This window comes from Nerophis ophidion, linkage group LG29 (genome assembly GCF_033978795.1).
Source record: "Nerophis ophidion isolate RoL-2023_Sa linkage group LG29, RoL_Noph_v1.0, whole genome shotgun sequence".
Lineage (NCBI taxonomy): Eukaryota > Metazoa > Chordata > Actinopteri > Syngnathiformes > Syngnathidae > Nerophis > Nerophis ophidion.
In genome coordinates, this window is record NC_084639.1 from 13,955,963 (window position 1) to 13,972,030 (window position 16,068).

A 16,068-nucleotide genomic window follows, 5' to 3' on the forward strand; every position below is an offset into this window, starting at 1 on the left:
TTTTCTTTTTTCTATTTTCCAGCAGACTCCAAGAGCATTTCAGGCGTGCTGCTGCCCCCCACAGGTTCTTAATGGGATTTCCTCGTTCTGTCTTAAGGCCCATATTACATTACCAGTACAAGTACAGTATATTTGTATTGAAAATGCAAACAATACATATTGAAAATAATCAGACAAATTGAGGCACTTTAAAGTATTATAACAGTGGTTCTCAACCTTTTTTCAGTGATGTATACCCTGTGAAAAAAAAGAGATAAAGAAGTAAAATACAGCACTATGTCATCAGTTTCTGATTTATTAAATTGTATTGTACGGTGCAAAATAATGCTCATTTGTAGTGGTCTTTCTTGAACTATTTGAAAAAAAAAAGATGTAAAAATAACTAAAAACTTGTTGAAAAATAAACAAGTGATTCAATTTTAAATAAAGATTTCTACACATAGAAGTAATCATCAACTTAAAGTGCCCTCTTTGGGGATTGTAATAGAGATCCATCTGGATTCATGAACTTAATTCTAAACATTTCTTCACAAAAAAAAAGATCTTTAACATTAATATTTATGGAACATGTCCACAAAAAATTCTAGCTGTCAACACTGAATATTGCATTGTTGCATTTCTTTTCACAGTTTATGAACTTACTTTCATATTTTGTTGAAGTATTATTCAATCAGTATTTTTATAAAGGATATTTGAATTGTTGCTATTTTTAGAATATTTTTGAAAAATCTCACGTACCCCTTGGCATACCTTCAAGTACCCCCAGGGGTACGCTTACCCCCATTTGAGAACCACTGCTTTAGGGTTCATATGTTTATAAATCTGACTGTGCCTCACCAGCCATGAACCTCACCGCACGTCACTGACAAGAACAGTATATTTGTATTGAAAATACAAACAATACATATTGAAAATAATCATACAAATTGAGGCACTTTAATATATTATAATATTTCAAACATAAATGTTGAGCAATGGACATCTTTATATATACAAAACGTGTTAATAAAATAAAGTAAGAAACAATACAATAGGATAGGTTCTTGGCCCTGCACTCTTCAGCATCTACATCAGTGGTTCTTAACCTGGGTTCAATCCAACCCTAGGGGTTCGGTGAGTCGGCCTCAGGGGTTCGGTGGAGCCTTTGCCTCGGAGGTAAAGACACATCCGACTTATCGTATAAATAAAAACGTTTCCCTATCTGCCTATCATGGATATCCCCAAACAATGTTCCCTCTAATTTTCCATCCGATTTGAAGGTTGTTTGATTGATCGATTGAAACTTTTACTAGCAGATTGCAAAGGAAGAGAATACATTATATGAAACAATACAGTTTACACAGTACAGTACATATTCTGTACAATTGACCACTAAATGGTAAACCCGAATAAGTTTTTCAACTTGTTTAAGTCGGGGTCCACGTTAATCAATTCATGGTCATGTGTGCTGGCATGTGCACACATAGAGCCCTATGGGTGCTTGAGCCCCTGCCCCTTTTTGCCTCGTCTTAAAAAGTGCCCTCTGCCTGTGTGTGTGTGTTTTTTTGTTGTTGTTGGTTTTGTTTTTTTCTTTAAACAACATTCACAAATTCCTGTTAGGGATGTAAAAAAACAAAACAAAACAAAAAAACAGCGGTACAAAAACTCCACGTTTTCTTGTAATACTGGGTTGTTTGAGCCTGCGCTTCCGCCAGAGAGAGAGAGAGAGAGAGGGCGAGTGAGTGAGTATGTGAGAGGAGAGAGAGCCAACTGCACCCCTGAGGAGACGTGACAGTGGAGCAACTTCAACCTGTGACTTATGGTCTAGTCGCCGTCCACTTATTCAGCATCTAATATGGGTCATATTTCAGAAAAACGCTGTTTTATTCGATTATTCAACGTGTCAGCTTCTGTTTTTGCCGGACGTCGGAGCACGACGCATCAATTGAGCACGGCACATTAATTCCGCACAGAGCAGAGCGGATCGTGCGGGACAGGAAGTAGTGTACAAAATACAAAATAAAACACCGGGTTAATTTTCAAAATAAAATGCAATATGTTTACGGCGGATCACATTTCTTTCACAGTAGAGGTTTAGATATAAAGTTGTATTGCGTTTCAGTTGTTTAGTGTGAGCATTAAGTGAGAAAGACCATAAGTTACAACTTGATAGTGTTTTCATCAAGTTAAGGGAAGAAGGACAGATTTTCACATTGAAGTTTTTTCCATTTGGGTATTTATTTAATTTTATTTTTTTCGAAGTTCATGTTGCACTGTTCAATGTTCAATATTAAAGTGCTTATCTTTAACAATAAATAGCCCAATAATAAACCAGTGCTTTGTTGCTTTTCATGTCTTCCAAGCCTATGATAATGTGAATTAACTCATTATGACAATAATTTGTTGACACAAAAGAAATGGCAATCACTTTTACCTACAAAGGACACACAGCTAAGTAGTTAGCTTCCTGTTAGCAAATTTACTTTTACATTAATTTCCATATTGTGTAAAGGACCAAAAAGAAAATTCCTGCCCTTTTCTGACTTTGAGCCCCTGCCCCTCTATAATCATGTGAGCGTCCCTGAATGTGTGTAAGGTGTGTAATTTGTTGTGAGTTAATGCACTGTGTTGGTTTTGTTCTTTAAACAATGTGATGTTTATGCATGGTTCATTTTGTGCCCCAGTAAAAAAAAATATATGACTTTTTCTTGAATTTGACAAAAAAACATATTTTATTTTTCACTAAAGAAGGGTTCGGGGAATGCGGATATGAAACTGGTGGGGTTCGATACCTCCAACAAGGTTAAGAACCACTGATCTACATGCTGCCAGTAGGCGACATCATACGCCAATACAGTGTTAGCTTTCACTGTTATGCTGATGACACCCAACTCTACATGCCCCTAAAGCTGACCAACACGCCGGATTGTGGTCAGCTGGAGGCGTGTCTTAATGAAACTAAACAATGGATGTCCGCTAATTTTTTGCAACTCAACGCCAAGAAAACGGAAATGCTGATTATCGGTCCTGCTAGACACCGACACCTATTTAATAATACCACCTTAACATTTTACAACCAAACAATTACAGAAGGCGACTCGGTAAAGAATCTGGGTACTATCTTCGACCCAACTCTCTCGTTTGAGTCACACATGAAGAGTGTTACTAAAACGGCCTTCTTTCATTTCCGTAATGACGCTAAAATTCGCTCCATTTTGTCCACTAGCGACGCTGACATCATTATTTATGCGTTCGAGGACCCACATCTGCGGTCCTCTCTAAGGTTTCTCATAGTCATCCACATTGACGTCCCACTGGTTGTAAGTTTTTCCTTGCCTTTTTGTGGGCTCTGAACTGAGACTGTCGTTGTGGCTTGTGCAGCCCTTTGAAGCACTTGTGTTTTAGGGCTATATAAATAAACACTGATTGATGGATGTTTGATAAAAACTATAATAGTGTTAAATATGTAAAACTAACAGAAAAAATGCATAAATGCATGTAAAAATTTAGCTTATCTAAAACAACCTAAATTCCTCCAATGAATATGCTAATTAAGGACCATTTCCCAAGATTTAATTTATAATTCAAAACCATTAAGCCAAAGTGAAAATGTAAGTTTTGCTTTTAGAAATCAACATTTTTGCGTTAAAAAAAAATATATAATAATAACAACACGCTTTTCTAGGTTACCAAGTTTTTTAAATATACCAAAGATGATCTCTTCTATACATTTGTCTTTTGGCCAATCTCTGATCCCCTTCCGGCAGCACGGTGGAACAGGGCTTAGTGCATCTGCCTCACAATACAGAGGTCCTGAGTTCAATCCCAGGCTCGGGATCTTTCTCTGTGGAGTTTGCATGTTCTCCTCTTGACTGCGTGGGTTCCCTCCGGGTACTCCGGCTTCCTCCCACTTCCAAAGACATGCACCTGGGGATAGGTTGAATGGCAACACTAAATTGGCCATAGTGTGTGAATGTGAGTGTGAATGTTGTCTGTCTTTCTGTGTTGGCCCCGTGATGAGGTGGCGACTTGTCCAGGGCGTACACCACCTTCCGCCCGAATGCAACTGAGATAGGCTCCTGCGACCCCGAAAGGGACAATTGGTAGAAAATGGGCGGATGGACTGGATTAACAATTTTAGATTGTATCTCTGTAGAATTGGATATGTAATATACTGTATATTGTTCTTATTTTCCCCTTATCTACTTTGGTAAACTCTCTTGGGATATATTGTCCCAGATTTGTGCCTGGAAAATATTTACTAACACCAGCCTCATATATTTGTTCGAACACTTATCACAAAAATCAAGGTCTTCAAAATAGTAGTTTCCCAGACAGGGAGTCGTGTTTGAATATAAAACACCTTGAGTCATAGTAGATTTTAAAGACAGAGGTATTGATTTGGCGATCTTCTCAAACAAGAGGGGTTAGTGCGTCTGCCTCACAATACGAAGGTCCTCCAGTCCTGGGTTCAATCCCAGGCTCGGGATCTTTCTGTGTGGAGTTTGCATGTTCTCCCCCAAGCCCCGACATGAGAGCTCGGTTCAGGGTTACAATACAGTTTTATTTTGTAAATGACCGCAGGTTGCTTTCCAAAAAGTGTCTTTTGTCTCTGTGGCAGACTCGCTTTCACGCTCACTCCAGCTCCAACCACCTCTCTCCTCCCGACTGCTGCTTACACAGGGCGATAGGTGATTAGATGACAAGGCCCACCTGGGCCATCTATGCACCGAAAACTGCTGGTTGACATTTGGTTGGGATCCATGTTCGCTTGACCGCTCTGATCTATGGTAAAGTTTCACCTACGGGAATTTTAAACAAGGAATCACCGTGTGTTTGTGTGGCTAAAGGCTAGAGCTTCCCAACTCCATCTTTCTACTTGGACTTCTCCATTATTAATTGAACAAATTGCAAAAGATTCAGCAACACAGATGTCCAAAATACTGTGTAATTATGCCGTTAAAGCAGATGACTTTTAGCTGTGTGTGTGCTTAGCGCTCACACTTCCTAACAGTCCGTGACGTCACGTGTACACGTCATCATACCGTGACGTTTTCAACACGACAGTCCGCGGGAAATTTAAAATTGCAATTTAGTAAACTAAAAATGCCGTATTGGCATGTTTTGCAATGTTAATATTTCATCATTGATATATAAACTATCAGACTGCGTGGTCGGTAGTAGTGGGTTTCAGTAGGCCTTTAAAGCAGTGACAAATGTGTGTGGGTGTGTGTGTTTTGGAGGGGTGCAAAGTAATTATAGTGGGGGCAGTGCCCTAGTTGAGCTTTATGCTTAGCAACACCCCTAGTGTTAGGTTCCAGTTTCTGGATCATCTGGGAGGTCACAGACATATTCTCTTCTGGAGGAAGATGCAGGCTATTCTCGCCCTTTTCCAACTAAAATGAAGGCGCATAGTACCTAAAAATATTAGTAAATACCTTGCCCTGTGATTGATAATATCTACGTTCATCATTGCTGAAGGACTTGTGATGACACATCTAATTGTCCTTGGAGGTGAATTGGTAACCTCTACATGAGTCAAACAATCTTTTCTGTGTTATCAAAACCACCACACTGAGAAATTACTTGCAAATAATTATTCCTTCTTCAAAAGCACGTCAAACTTCTTACTTTCCTCTTCATCTTTGTGTAAACTTCAAAATGAAAACAGGAGATCTGAAGCATTATACACAAAATCATTTTACATAGGAGATCAAGCTTATTTTCTTCCTTAATATTACTTACATTTCTTCCACAAAACTCATATTTTTACTCACATCTGTAAAATGGATGATAATGAACCAAAGCTGCTAAAATTGCTGATCAATAGATGACAAAATGTTCTGTGGTCAGACGTTCGGTTGTTTGTAATTTCAAGTATAGTATCTGCTGGAATAGGAAATCACATGTTCTGTAGGACTGTGTAAGGCAAGCCAAAGGCCAGTTCTTATAAATAGTGCCCCATTCTTTTGGTTAGATAATAAATTAAGATCATTAAAACACTATAAAACACATGTGGCAGATAAAAAGAGCGAAAATAAGTGCATTAAAAACAACACTTTTTCATTATTTTCCTATGTACCTGATTAAAAGTCAAATACAGTTGATACATTTGAAATATAATTTTTTGCAATGTTTTTTGTGGGCACCATGAAAACATACATTTTGAATGGTTCGTTCATGACTTGCCCATCACTATGACTCACTGGCCCCGCCCCTAAGTGACGCATGCGTGGAGAATACACGCTGCGCAGCAAAGTCCTCCTTTACTCCACATACACTTCTAAGCCTTCGGCACATCTACTAACTAAACTTTATTCATCCTCCGTGTCAGCATCAACTCCACTCGTCTCAGTCAACTATGGAGATTATGAGGCCCGCTTAGCTTGCTCGTTGTTTTAGCGCGCTAGTTAGCTTAGCATGCTAGTTAGCTAAGCTTGTTAGCTGCTAACAAAGAGACGCGGATTTGATCAACACATCCCTTAGTTAAGATCAAATGTGAGTGTAAAGTGTTGTGATTGTGTGAAAATGTGCGAAAGAACGATAGCAGAGTACGAGGACGACGTTTGTCCAACAAAAGAGGAGAAGGAGCGACAACGTCAACTACTGGACGCTGTTTTCAAGAAACCTCAAGTTGTGTTACACAGAACAGGTTTGTTTACTTTGTACGCTCACATCTTTACTAACTTTATATATTATTGTTAACATGAAAATGACGTGTTAGAATAATAAATGGTAAATGGGTTGTACTTGTATTGCGCTTTTCTACCTTTTTAAGGAACTCAAAGCGCTTTGACACTACTTCCACATTTATGAGGGGCCGCTAGGGACATTATTCAGAATTACCTCTTACATACACTACTGAAATGCTCTCACATCCGTCTATCCATCTTCTTCCGCTTATCCGAGGTCGGGTCGTTGGGGCAGCAGCCTAAGCAGGGAAGCCCAGACTTCCCTCTCCCCAGCCACTTCGTCTAGCTCTTCCCGGGGGATTCCGAGGCGTTCCCAGGCCAGCCGGGAGACATAGTCTTCCCAACGTGTCCTGGGTCTTCCCTGTGGCCTCCTACCGGTTGGACGTGCCCTAAACACCTCCCTCGGGAGGCGTTCGGGTGGCATCCTGACCAGATGCCCGAACTACCTCATCTGGCTCTTCTCGATGTGGAGGAGCAGCGGCTTTACTTTGAGTTCCTCCCGGATGACAGAGCTTCTCACCCTATCTCTAACGGAGAGCCCCGCCACCCAGCGTAGGAAACTCATTTCGGCCGCTTGTACCCGTGATCTTATCCTTTCAGTCATGACCCAAAGCTCATGACCATAGGTGAGGATGGGAACGTAGATCGACCGGTAAATTGAGAGCTTTGCTTTCCGGCTCAGCTCCTTCTTCACCACAACGGATCGGTACAACGTCCGCATTACTGAAGACACTGCACAGATCAACCTGTCGAGCTCATGATTATGATTATAATGTTTATGCTCTCACATAAACAATTAAAATGCTCTCACATTTTCAACTAAAATGCTCTCACACAAACAGCTAAAATGATTTACTCTCACTCACACACACACACACATACACACACACACACACACACACACACACACACACACACACACACACCACTTGTGTGTGAGAGACAACAGTTTTAGTATTATGTGTGCAAGTATTTCAGTTATATGTATAAGAGCATCTTACCAGTGTGTATGAGGGGCATTGCATTCCGGTTCCGGTCACCAATAATGCCCGCCCCTTTTCAGTTTTTTTTTTTGTTGTTTTTTTTAAAGGGGAACATTATCACCAGACCTATGTAAGCGTCAATATATACCTTGATGGTGCAGACAAAAGACCATCTATTTTTTAACCGATTTCCGAACTCTAAATGGGTGAATTTTGGGGAATTAAACGCCTTTCTATTATTTGCTCTCGGAGCGTTGACGTCAAAATGTGACGTCACCTAGGTAGTCAACGCCATTTTCTCAAACATATTACACGCAGCAAGTCAAATCAGCTCTGTTAATTTCCATTTTTTTAACTGTTTTCCGATACATTAGAGACAACATGCCTCGTCGGTGTGTTGTCGGCGGGTGTAACAACACGATCAGGGACGGATTCAAGTTGATTTACGTAGAATGTGCATCGATTGGCACGGCATGCTAATCGATGCTAACATGCTATTTCGGCTAGCTCAATGTACATATTGCATCGTTATGCCTCATTTGTAGCTATATTTGCATCCTGCCTTTGCCTCCATCTACATTTAATGCCAAACAAACACTTACCAATCGACGGATTTAAGTTGCTCCGTTGTCAAGCGATGCGAAAGTCCCTCCGTTGGTCCGCACATTTTACCGGCGATGCTACAACAGACATGGCACAGAGATGAATGGATACCCTGCCACACTCAAAGCAGATGCATTTCCAACAATAAAGTCAACGAAATCACAAAGGTGAGTTTTGTTGATGTTATTGACTTATGTGCTAATCAGACATATTTGGTCACGGCATGACTGCCAGCTAATCGATCAATTGGTCTGCACATTTTACCGGCGATGCTAAGGCAGACATGGCCGAATAGCGTCAATAGCTATTCGCTCAATAGCTTTAGTTTCTTCTTCAATTTCGTTTTTGCTATCTGCCTCCATACTCCAACCATCTGTTTCAATACATGCATAATCTGTTGAATCGCTTAAGCCGCTGAAATCCGAGTCTGAATCCGAGCTAATGTCGCTATATCTTGCTGTGCTTTCCGCCTGGATAGCATGTATATCACTGGATGACGTCACAGGAAAATGGACGGTGGCTTCACAGATAGCGAAAATCAGGCACTTTGAAGCCTTTTTTCGGCATATTCTAGGATGGATAAAATTTTGAAAAAACTTTGAAAAATAAAATAAGCCACTGGGAACTGATTTAATTGGTTTTAACACTTCTGAATTTGTGATAATGTTCCCCTTTAAGCGAAGTTGTTTGTTAACAAAATGTCTGCCTAACTGCCGACAAGTAGCTTAACCGAGGCAGGAGATCTACTTCATAATTTGAGGGCTTCAGCGGAGAATATAAGAACACTGTGAATGCAACAAGGGTCGGGCTGCCCCCGTGGGTTGCACCTGCAGGACGCGACACCTGAGCGGCCACTTTCTCCTCCCGACAGCCAAGCAGCCTGGAGCACTCGTTCCGTTGCAATAGTGCACCGTCCGCAGCATTATCAAGCGCAACTTTCTACCTCATGGACATCGGGGCAAGAGGAGGAAAAGGTAATTAGACATTATTTATTTCTAAATGACTGTTGAATCCCACGGGTGTCTTGACGGCAATGTTTCAGCGAAGTCGACGGCAGCTTTATGGATAGGACAAGCTCAGCTGATCTCCGGTAAGAAGCGACTTTTTACCACAATTTTCTCACCGAAACTTGCTGTTTGACTTTCGGTCGGGATCCATGTTCACTTGACCGCGCTCTGATCCATAGTGAAGTTTCACCTCTGCGAATTTTAAATAAGGAATCAACGTGTGTTCGTGTGGCTAAAGGCTAAAGCTTCCCAACTCCATCTTCCTACTTTGACTTCTCTAATATTAATTGAACAAATTGCAAAAGATTCAGCAACACAGACCTCCAAAATACTGTGTAGTTATGCCGTTAAAGCAGACGACTTTTAGCTGTGTGTGTGTACAGCGCTCATATTTCATAACAGCCCATGACGTCACGCGTACACGTCATCATACCGCGACGTTTTCAACACGACACTTTGCGGGAAATGTAAAATTGCAATTAAGTAAACTAAAAAGGCCGTATTGGCATGTGTTGCAATGTTAATATTTCATCATTGATATATAAACTATCAGACTGCGTGGTGGGTAGTAGTGGGTTTCAGTAGGCCTTTAATGACTACAATGCCATGTTGTCTTACAGTTCGTGGGATTCAACAGTCATTCAGAAATAAATAATGTCTAATTACCTTTTCCTCCTCTTTCCCCGATGTCCATGAGGTAGAAGGTTGCGCTTGATAATGCTGCGGACGGTTTTTTGATTGATACTTTTATTAGTAGATTGCACAGTTCAGTACATATTCCGTACAATTGACCACTAAATGGTAACACCCGAATACGTTTTTCAACTCATTTAAGTCGGGGTCCACGTTAATCAATTCATGGTGCACTATTGCAACGGAACGAGTGCTCCTGGCTGCTTGGCTGTCGGGTGGAGAAAGTGGCCGCTCAGGTGTCGCGTCCTGCAGGTGCAACCCACGGCGGCAGAGCGACCCTTGTTGCATTCAAAGTGTCCTTATATTCTCAGCTGAAGCCCTCAAATTATGAAGTAGAGCTCCTGCATCGGTTAAGCTATTCGTCGGCAGTTAGGCAGACATTTTGTTCAGAAAACAACTTGGCTTTAAAAAAAAAAAAAAAACCTTAAAAGGAGCGGGCGGGTTCTCCTAAAGCCAATATCGAGTATCCTTTGGTGAGCTAATCGTATCATCACACCCTTACTTGAAAGCACACCAACCCCATGACATGACACTTCCACAAGATGTAAAAACAGTTGTACACCATTTTAAATGTACACACACATCTGAAGAATATAAAAAATCAATCTATTTGCTGGGCCAAACAGAATGACTCGGTGAACCAATGTTTGGTATCGGCGATATGACCTCAAATCTATATCCTAATAATAATATATGTCACGATATATCATTTGGTATGTGATTGACAATAGAATAATTCCAAAGCTGGTTACAAAAGCTCCTTATTTGGCAGCTGACATGTGCAGTAACAAATTGTGTCATTTCTAATTGTAATATTTTGTCAAAACAATTATTATCAATGTACTTGTTTATTTACTGTTAATATTTGGTTGCTTTATTTGAGAAAATAATATTGGAAATGATTTATTATTTTACTGTGTATTTAAGCAATAAATTAGGAGCCTGTGTATCCTGTTTTAAAATGATTCTATTAGTAATTCTATATGATATGATATATCGCAAAATCAATTTTAAACCATATCGTCTATCCATAATAAAAAGTCCTGTCGTCCTGGTTTGTTTTTATCTTCCTGTAAATAATGTTGTAAAGAGCAGCGTGTTTGTGCGTCACTGAGATTTCAAGACCGTTCATACGATAACTTGTTTTTTCTAAGTACATGTAAAAGTACTGAATGCATTGTGTGACTGAGCAGAGATGGATTTTTCTAAAACGTGTTTGTCTTCTTGTGTCCTGCAGATGTTTGTGAGGAACATCTCCCTGAGCAACAGAAGTGGAGCTTCAGGATGGAGCCCCAGCCCTCCCACATTGAAAAAGAAGAGGAACACCCACTGATCCTCCATTTTAAAGAGGAGGGGGAGGATGACTCACTGACCAGAGACATCAAAGAGGAAGAGGAGGACCCACTCAACCCCCATTTCAAAAAGGAAGGGGAGGACCCACCGACACACCATGTTAAAGAGGAAGAAAGGGGCCCACTGTCACCCCATTTTAAAGAGGAAGCGGTGGATCCACTGAGCCCTCACATTAAGGAGGAAGAGGAGGACCCACTGAGGCCTCACATTAAAGAGGAAGAAGAGGACCCACTGACCCCTCTCATTAAAGAGGAAGACCTACTGACCCCTAACTTTAAAGTGGAAGAGGAGGAACACAGCATCAGTAAGGAGGGAGAGCATGTTGAAGGACTTGTGGAGTTCCCAGTGACTGGTGTCCCTGTGAAGAGTGAAGATGATGAGGTCAAAGGTGAAAGTGAGGAGAATAGAGAGGCGGAGCCTCCAAGCAGCAGCTCAACACAACACATGACAACAGAAGCTGATGGAGACCACTGTGGAGGATCACAAGCAGACAAGCTCTTAGCTCCACTATCAGATAGTGAGGACACAACGTCACACTCTCCTGACACTGAAGATGAAGACTCTAAAGATGATAAGACATGTCACACTGACAACACTCACTTCACATGTTCTCTCTGTCACAAAACCTTTAAATACCATTGTCGTCTAAAAACACACACGAGAAGACACACCGGAGAAAAACCTTTTATATGTTCAATATGTGGTCAAGGTTTTGTTCTAAGTAAATATTTAAAAGAACACATGAGAACACACACTGGTGAAAAACCCTTTGTCTGTTCAATCTGTGGTAAAGGTTTTGCACAAAGTAACAATTTGAAAGTACACATGAGAACACACACAGGAGAAAAACCTTTTTCCTGCTCAGAATGTGGTAAAGGTTTTACACACAATCAACGTTTAAAAGTACACATGAGAACACACACTGGAGAAAATCATTTTTCCTGTTCAACCTGTGGTAAAGGTTTTACAGAAAGTCAACATTTGAAAAGACACATGAGAACACACACTGGAGAAAAACCTTTTTCCTGCTCAGAATGTGGTAAAGGTTTTACACACAATCAATGTTTGAAAGTACACATGAGAACACACACTGGAGATAATCCTTTTTCATGTTTAACCTGTGGTAAAGGTTTTACACAAAGTCAACATTTGAAAAGACACATGAGAACACACACTGGAGAAAAACCTTTTTCCTATTCAATCTGTGGTAAAAGTTCTACAGACAATTAAAGTTTGAAAAGACACATGAGAACACACACTGGTGAAAACTCACATTCCTGTTCAATCTGCAACAGAAGCTTTAGTGACCGATCAAACCTTGTAAGGCACATGAAAAGACACCCAGGAGAGAAAGTGTTGAGTTGCAGTGTGTGTGGTGAAAGATTCTCTTCTAAGTACCAGTGTAAGAAACACAAGTGTGCTGGTGAGAACAGCAGCAGCAAATGAAACTGCAGGATTTGAAATAAACGGTCAAGACTTTCATTTTGACTTTTTAACAACATCAGCACATATAACATGTGTGACATTGTTGTTTGTGTAACAATCTTTTTAATATGCTTCTACATTTATAGATTGGGTAGTTTGAAATATTGAAGTATTACATATCTGTATTTCTAATTGCTAATAATCCCATGGATTAGCACCTTTATATGATATACATATTTACTGGTTCACATCTGAAACATCTTCTGGACCACTTCAGGAAGCATATTATTATTTACTTTATACATCATTTGAACAGTTGTCTTTTATACAATTTTAAAATGTGTAATTTTATTAATCATTTGATGGGTCTCTATAATCCATTTTATTAATATTTTTTATTACTCTCTTTTGTAATATGATGATTGTGTTGTGATTGTTTTATATGTATGTCTCCAGAACTTTATGCAATATAAAAGTGAGACACAATGGCTGTGTTGTTTGTGTAAGGATGGTTTTGTTTTTACAAACTTACATTTGTGGATAAAAAAAGATCCCCATTGTTGTGTTTCAAAAGAAAAATATGTTTATTTTTTATTTTTTAACATCTCCAAAACAATATCAATCAACGTTTGGAGTGTCAGACAAAAGCCAATATTGTACATCATCCCACAGAGATTTACTTTGCATACATTCATAAAATAAACGGTTTATTGTGTTTCCCTATCACACAACAAACAAGTGTTGTCTTCAATTGCAAAACATCTTAAAAATGATTTTAAGTTGTCAAGTGGGGGCTTTTTTTTCTTAAATTAACTCCTTTGCATTTGGAAGAATGGAAATTTTAACATTTTGAGTATTTTTGTGTTCCAGAACAAATACAGTAAAGAAGACATGTAAAGAATTAAAAACAAAAGATGATATACTGTAATACAAATATTTTGAATGAAAGCCTCTTTAAATGTTGTAATTATTTTTATTTGCAGGTCGTATTTAATCAAATCTTGAAATATTAAAATATGTGTATCACTCAATAAGTGCATCATTGACCAAATGCCTTTTTCAAACCATTGCTGTACAAAGATGGATTTGTTTCTCATTTTAATATAACAACAATACCATAGTAGAGTAGCTTGTGTGATGAAGTTGTGTTTGTAAATTAGTTTCCAGTACAACAACACTTGCTGGTAGGGATGGGTGATGTTCACTTCTAATTCCATGTTTTATGTGTTATATATGTAAATATATTGTATGTTTGCATTTTGCCAACATGGAAGAATCACATGATAGGCAGGTTGTATCATGTTTTTCTGTAACCTTGAGGAAATGGCATTAAGAGGAAGATGACGATATAATGTCACTTGGACAATGATGTACAGAACAGAGGAGATTTAGTTCATTTTTATTTTTGGTTTTAGGCGATTCTTTTTTTTTAAATTATTATGTCATAAAACCTCTCCATTGTCCAAATATGGATTTCTGGTAGCTGGTTAAAAGATGGAAGAGGACAGTGAGCTGATGTATGAGGAAGGTATGGACATGGATAGGACTATAGGGGAGAGGAGGTCATGAAGGTAAGTCGAGTGCTAAAAGAGTAGAAAAGAGGAAAAAGATTGTGGTGGTGTCAGGTTCAAACACTGATGACATCAATTAAACAGACGAGTCGCAAGAATTTATGCAGAGACAGAGTTAAATTTTGCTCAATTGAGGAGAAACGTGTTTTGGACTGTACTCTAGTTACAGACCCAAACTACGGTCTAAAAGTCCAGCCCACGTGCTGCCTCTATTTATTTGGGAGGTCCCTGCATGGTTTCATCACTGAGGCTGTCGCTGAGGGAAAGGGGTAATCTCGACACCTCCAGTTAGACACAACATATAATTATACAAAAATGCAAATGTGCTGACAGTCGTGATATCACCTTGTCACTGTTCTGTCTACGTCACGGTACTCGATATTCAGCCTATTCTGGAAACAAACACTGGTGCAAGACTGGTTTACAATCTTTTGGATTGCCAGCTTTGCACAGACATCCATCCATCCATCCATCATCTTCCGCTTATCCGAGGTCGGGTCGCAGGGGCAGCAGCCTAAGCAGGGAAGCCCAGACTTCCCTCTCCCCAGCCACTTCGTCTAGCTCTTCCCGGGGGATCCCGAGGCGTTCCCAGGCCAACCGGGAGACCTAGTCTTCCCAACGTGTCCTGGGTCTTCCCCGTGGCCTCCTACCGGTTGGACGTGCCCTAAACACCTCCCTAGGGAGGCGTTCGAGGGGCATCCTGACCAGATGCCCGAGCCACCTCATCTGGCTCCTCTCGATGGGGAGGAGCAGCGACTTTACTTTGAGTTCCTCCCGGATGGCAGAGCTTCTCACCCTATCTCTAACGGAGAGCCCCGCCACCCGGCGAAGGAAACTAATTTCGGCCGCTTGTACCCGTGATCTTATCCTTTCGGTCATGACCCAAAGCTCATGACCATAGGTGAGGATGGGAACGTAGATCGACCGGTAAATTGAGAGCTTTGCCTTTCGGCTCAGCTCCTTTTTCACCACAACGGATCGATACAACGTCCGCATTACTGAAGACGCCGCACCGATCCGCCTGTCGATCTCACGATCCACTCTTCCCCCACTCGTGAACAAGACTCCTAGGTACTTGAACTCCTCCACTTGGGGCAGGGTCTCCTCCCCAACCCGGAGATGGCACTCCACCCTTTTCCGGGCGAGAACCATGGACTCGGACTTGGAGGTGCTGATTCTCATTCGGGCCGCTTCACACTCGGCTGCGAACTAATTCAGTGAGAGCTGAAGATCCCGGCCAGATAAAGCCATCAGGACCACATCATCTGCAAAAAGCAGAGACCTAATCCCGCGGCCACCAAACCGGATCCCCTCAACGCCTTGACTGCGCCTAGAAATTCTGTCTATAAAAGTTACGAACAGAATCGGTGACAAAGGACAACCTTGGCGGAGTCCAACCCTCACTGGAAACGTGTCCGACTTACTGCCGGCAATGCGGACCAAGCTCTGACACTGATCATACAGGGAGCGGACCGCCACAATAAGACAGTCCGATACCCCATACTCTCTGAGCACTCCCCACACGACTTCCCGAGGGACACGGTCGAATGCCTTCTCCAAGTCCACAAATCACATGTAGACTGTTTGGGCAAACTCCCATGCACCTTGAAGAACCCTGCCGAGAGTATAGAGCTTGTCCACAGTTCCACGACCAGGACGAAAACCACACTGTTCCTCCTGAATCCAAGGTTCGACTATCCGGCGTAGCCTCCTCTCCAGTACACCTGAATAAACCTTACCGGGAAGGCTGAGGAGTGTGATC

At 40.9% G+C, this 16,068-nt stretch overlaps 1 protein-coding gene across 1 annotated transcript; it reads left to right on the top strand.

The window, feature by feature from the left end:
* The first annotated feature begins 6,184 nt into the window (after positions 1-6,184).
* LOC133545927 (zinc finger protein 391-like) lies at positions 6,185-13,703 on the top strand. Its single transcript, XM_061891659.1, has 2 exons — positions 6,185-6,631; positions 11,195-13,703. Exons 1-2 carry the CDS (start codon positions 6,508-6,510, stop codon positions 12,538-12,540), a joined length of 1,470 nt encoding a protein of 489 aa, XP_061747643.1. The 5' UTR covers positions 6,185-6,507; the 3' UTR covers positions 12,541-13,703.
* The last annotated feature ends 2,365 nt before the right edge of the window (positions 13,704-16,068 follow it).

Excerpts from the sequence above, each read along its gene's own strand:
- LOC133545927 (XM_061891659.1), top strand. The coding sequence starts at position 6,508 with ATGTGCGAAAGAACGATAGCAGAGTACGAGGACGACGTTTGTCCAACA. Across the intron at positions 6,632-11,194 it reads AGTTGTGTTACACAGAACAG|ATGTTTGTGAGGAACATCTC; the intron begins GTTTGTTTACTT and ends TGTGTCCTGCAG.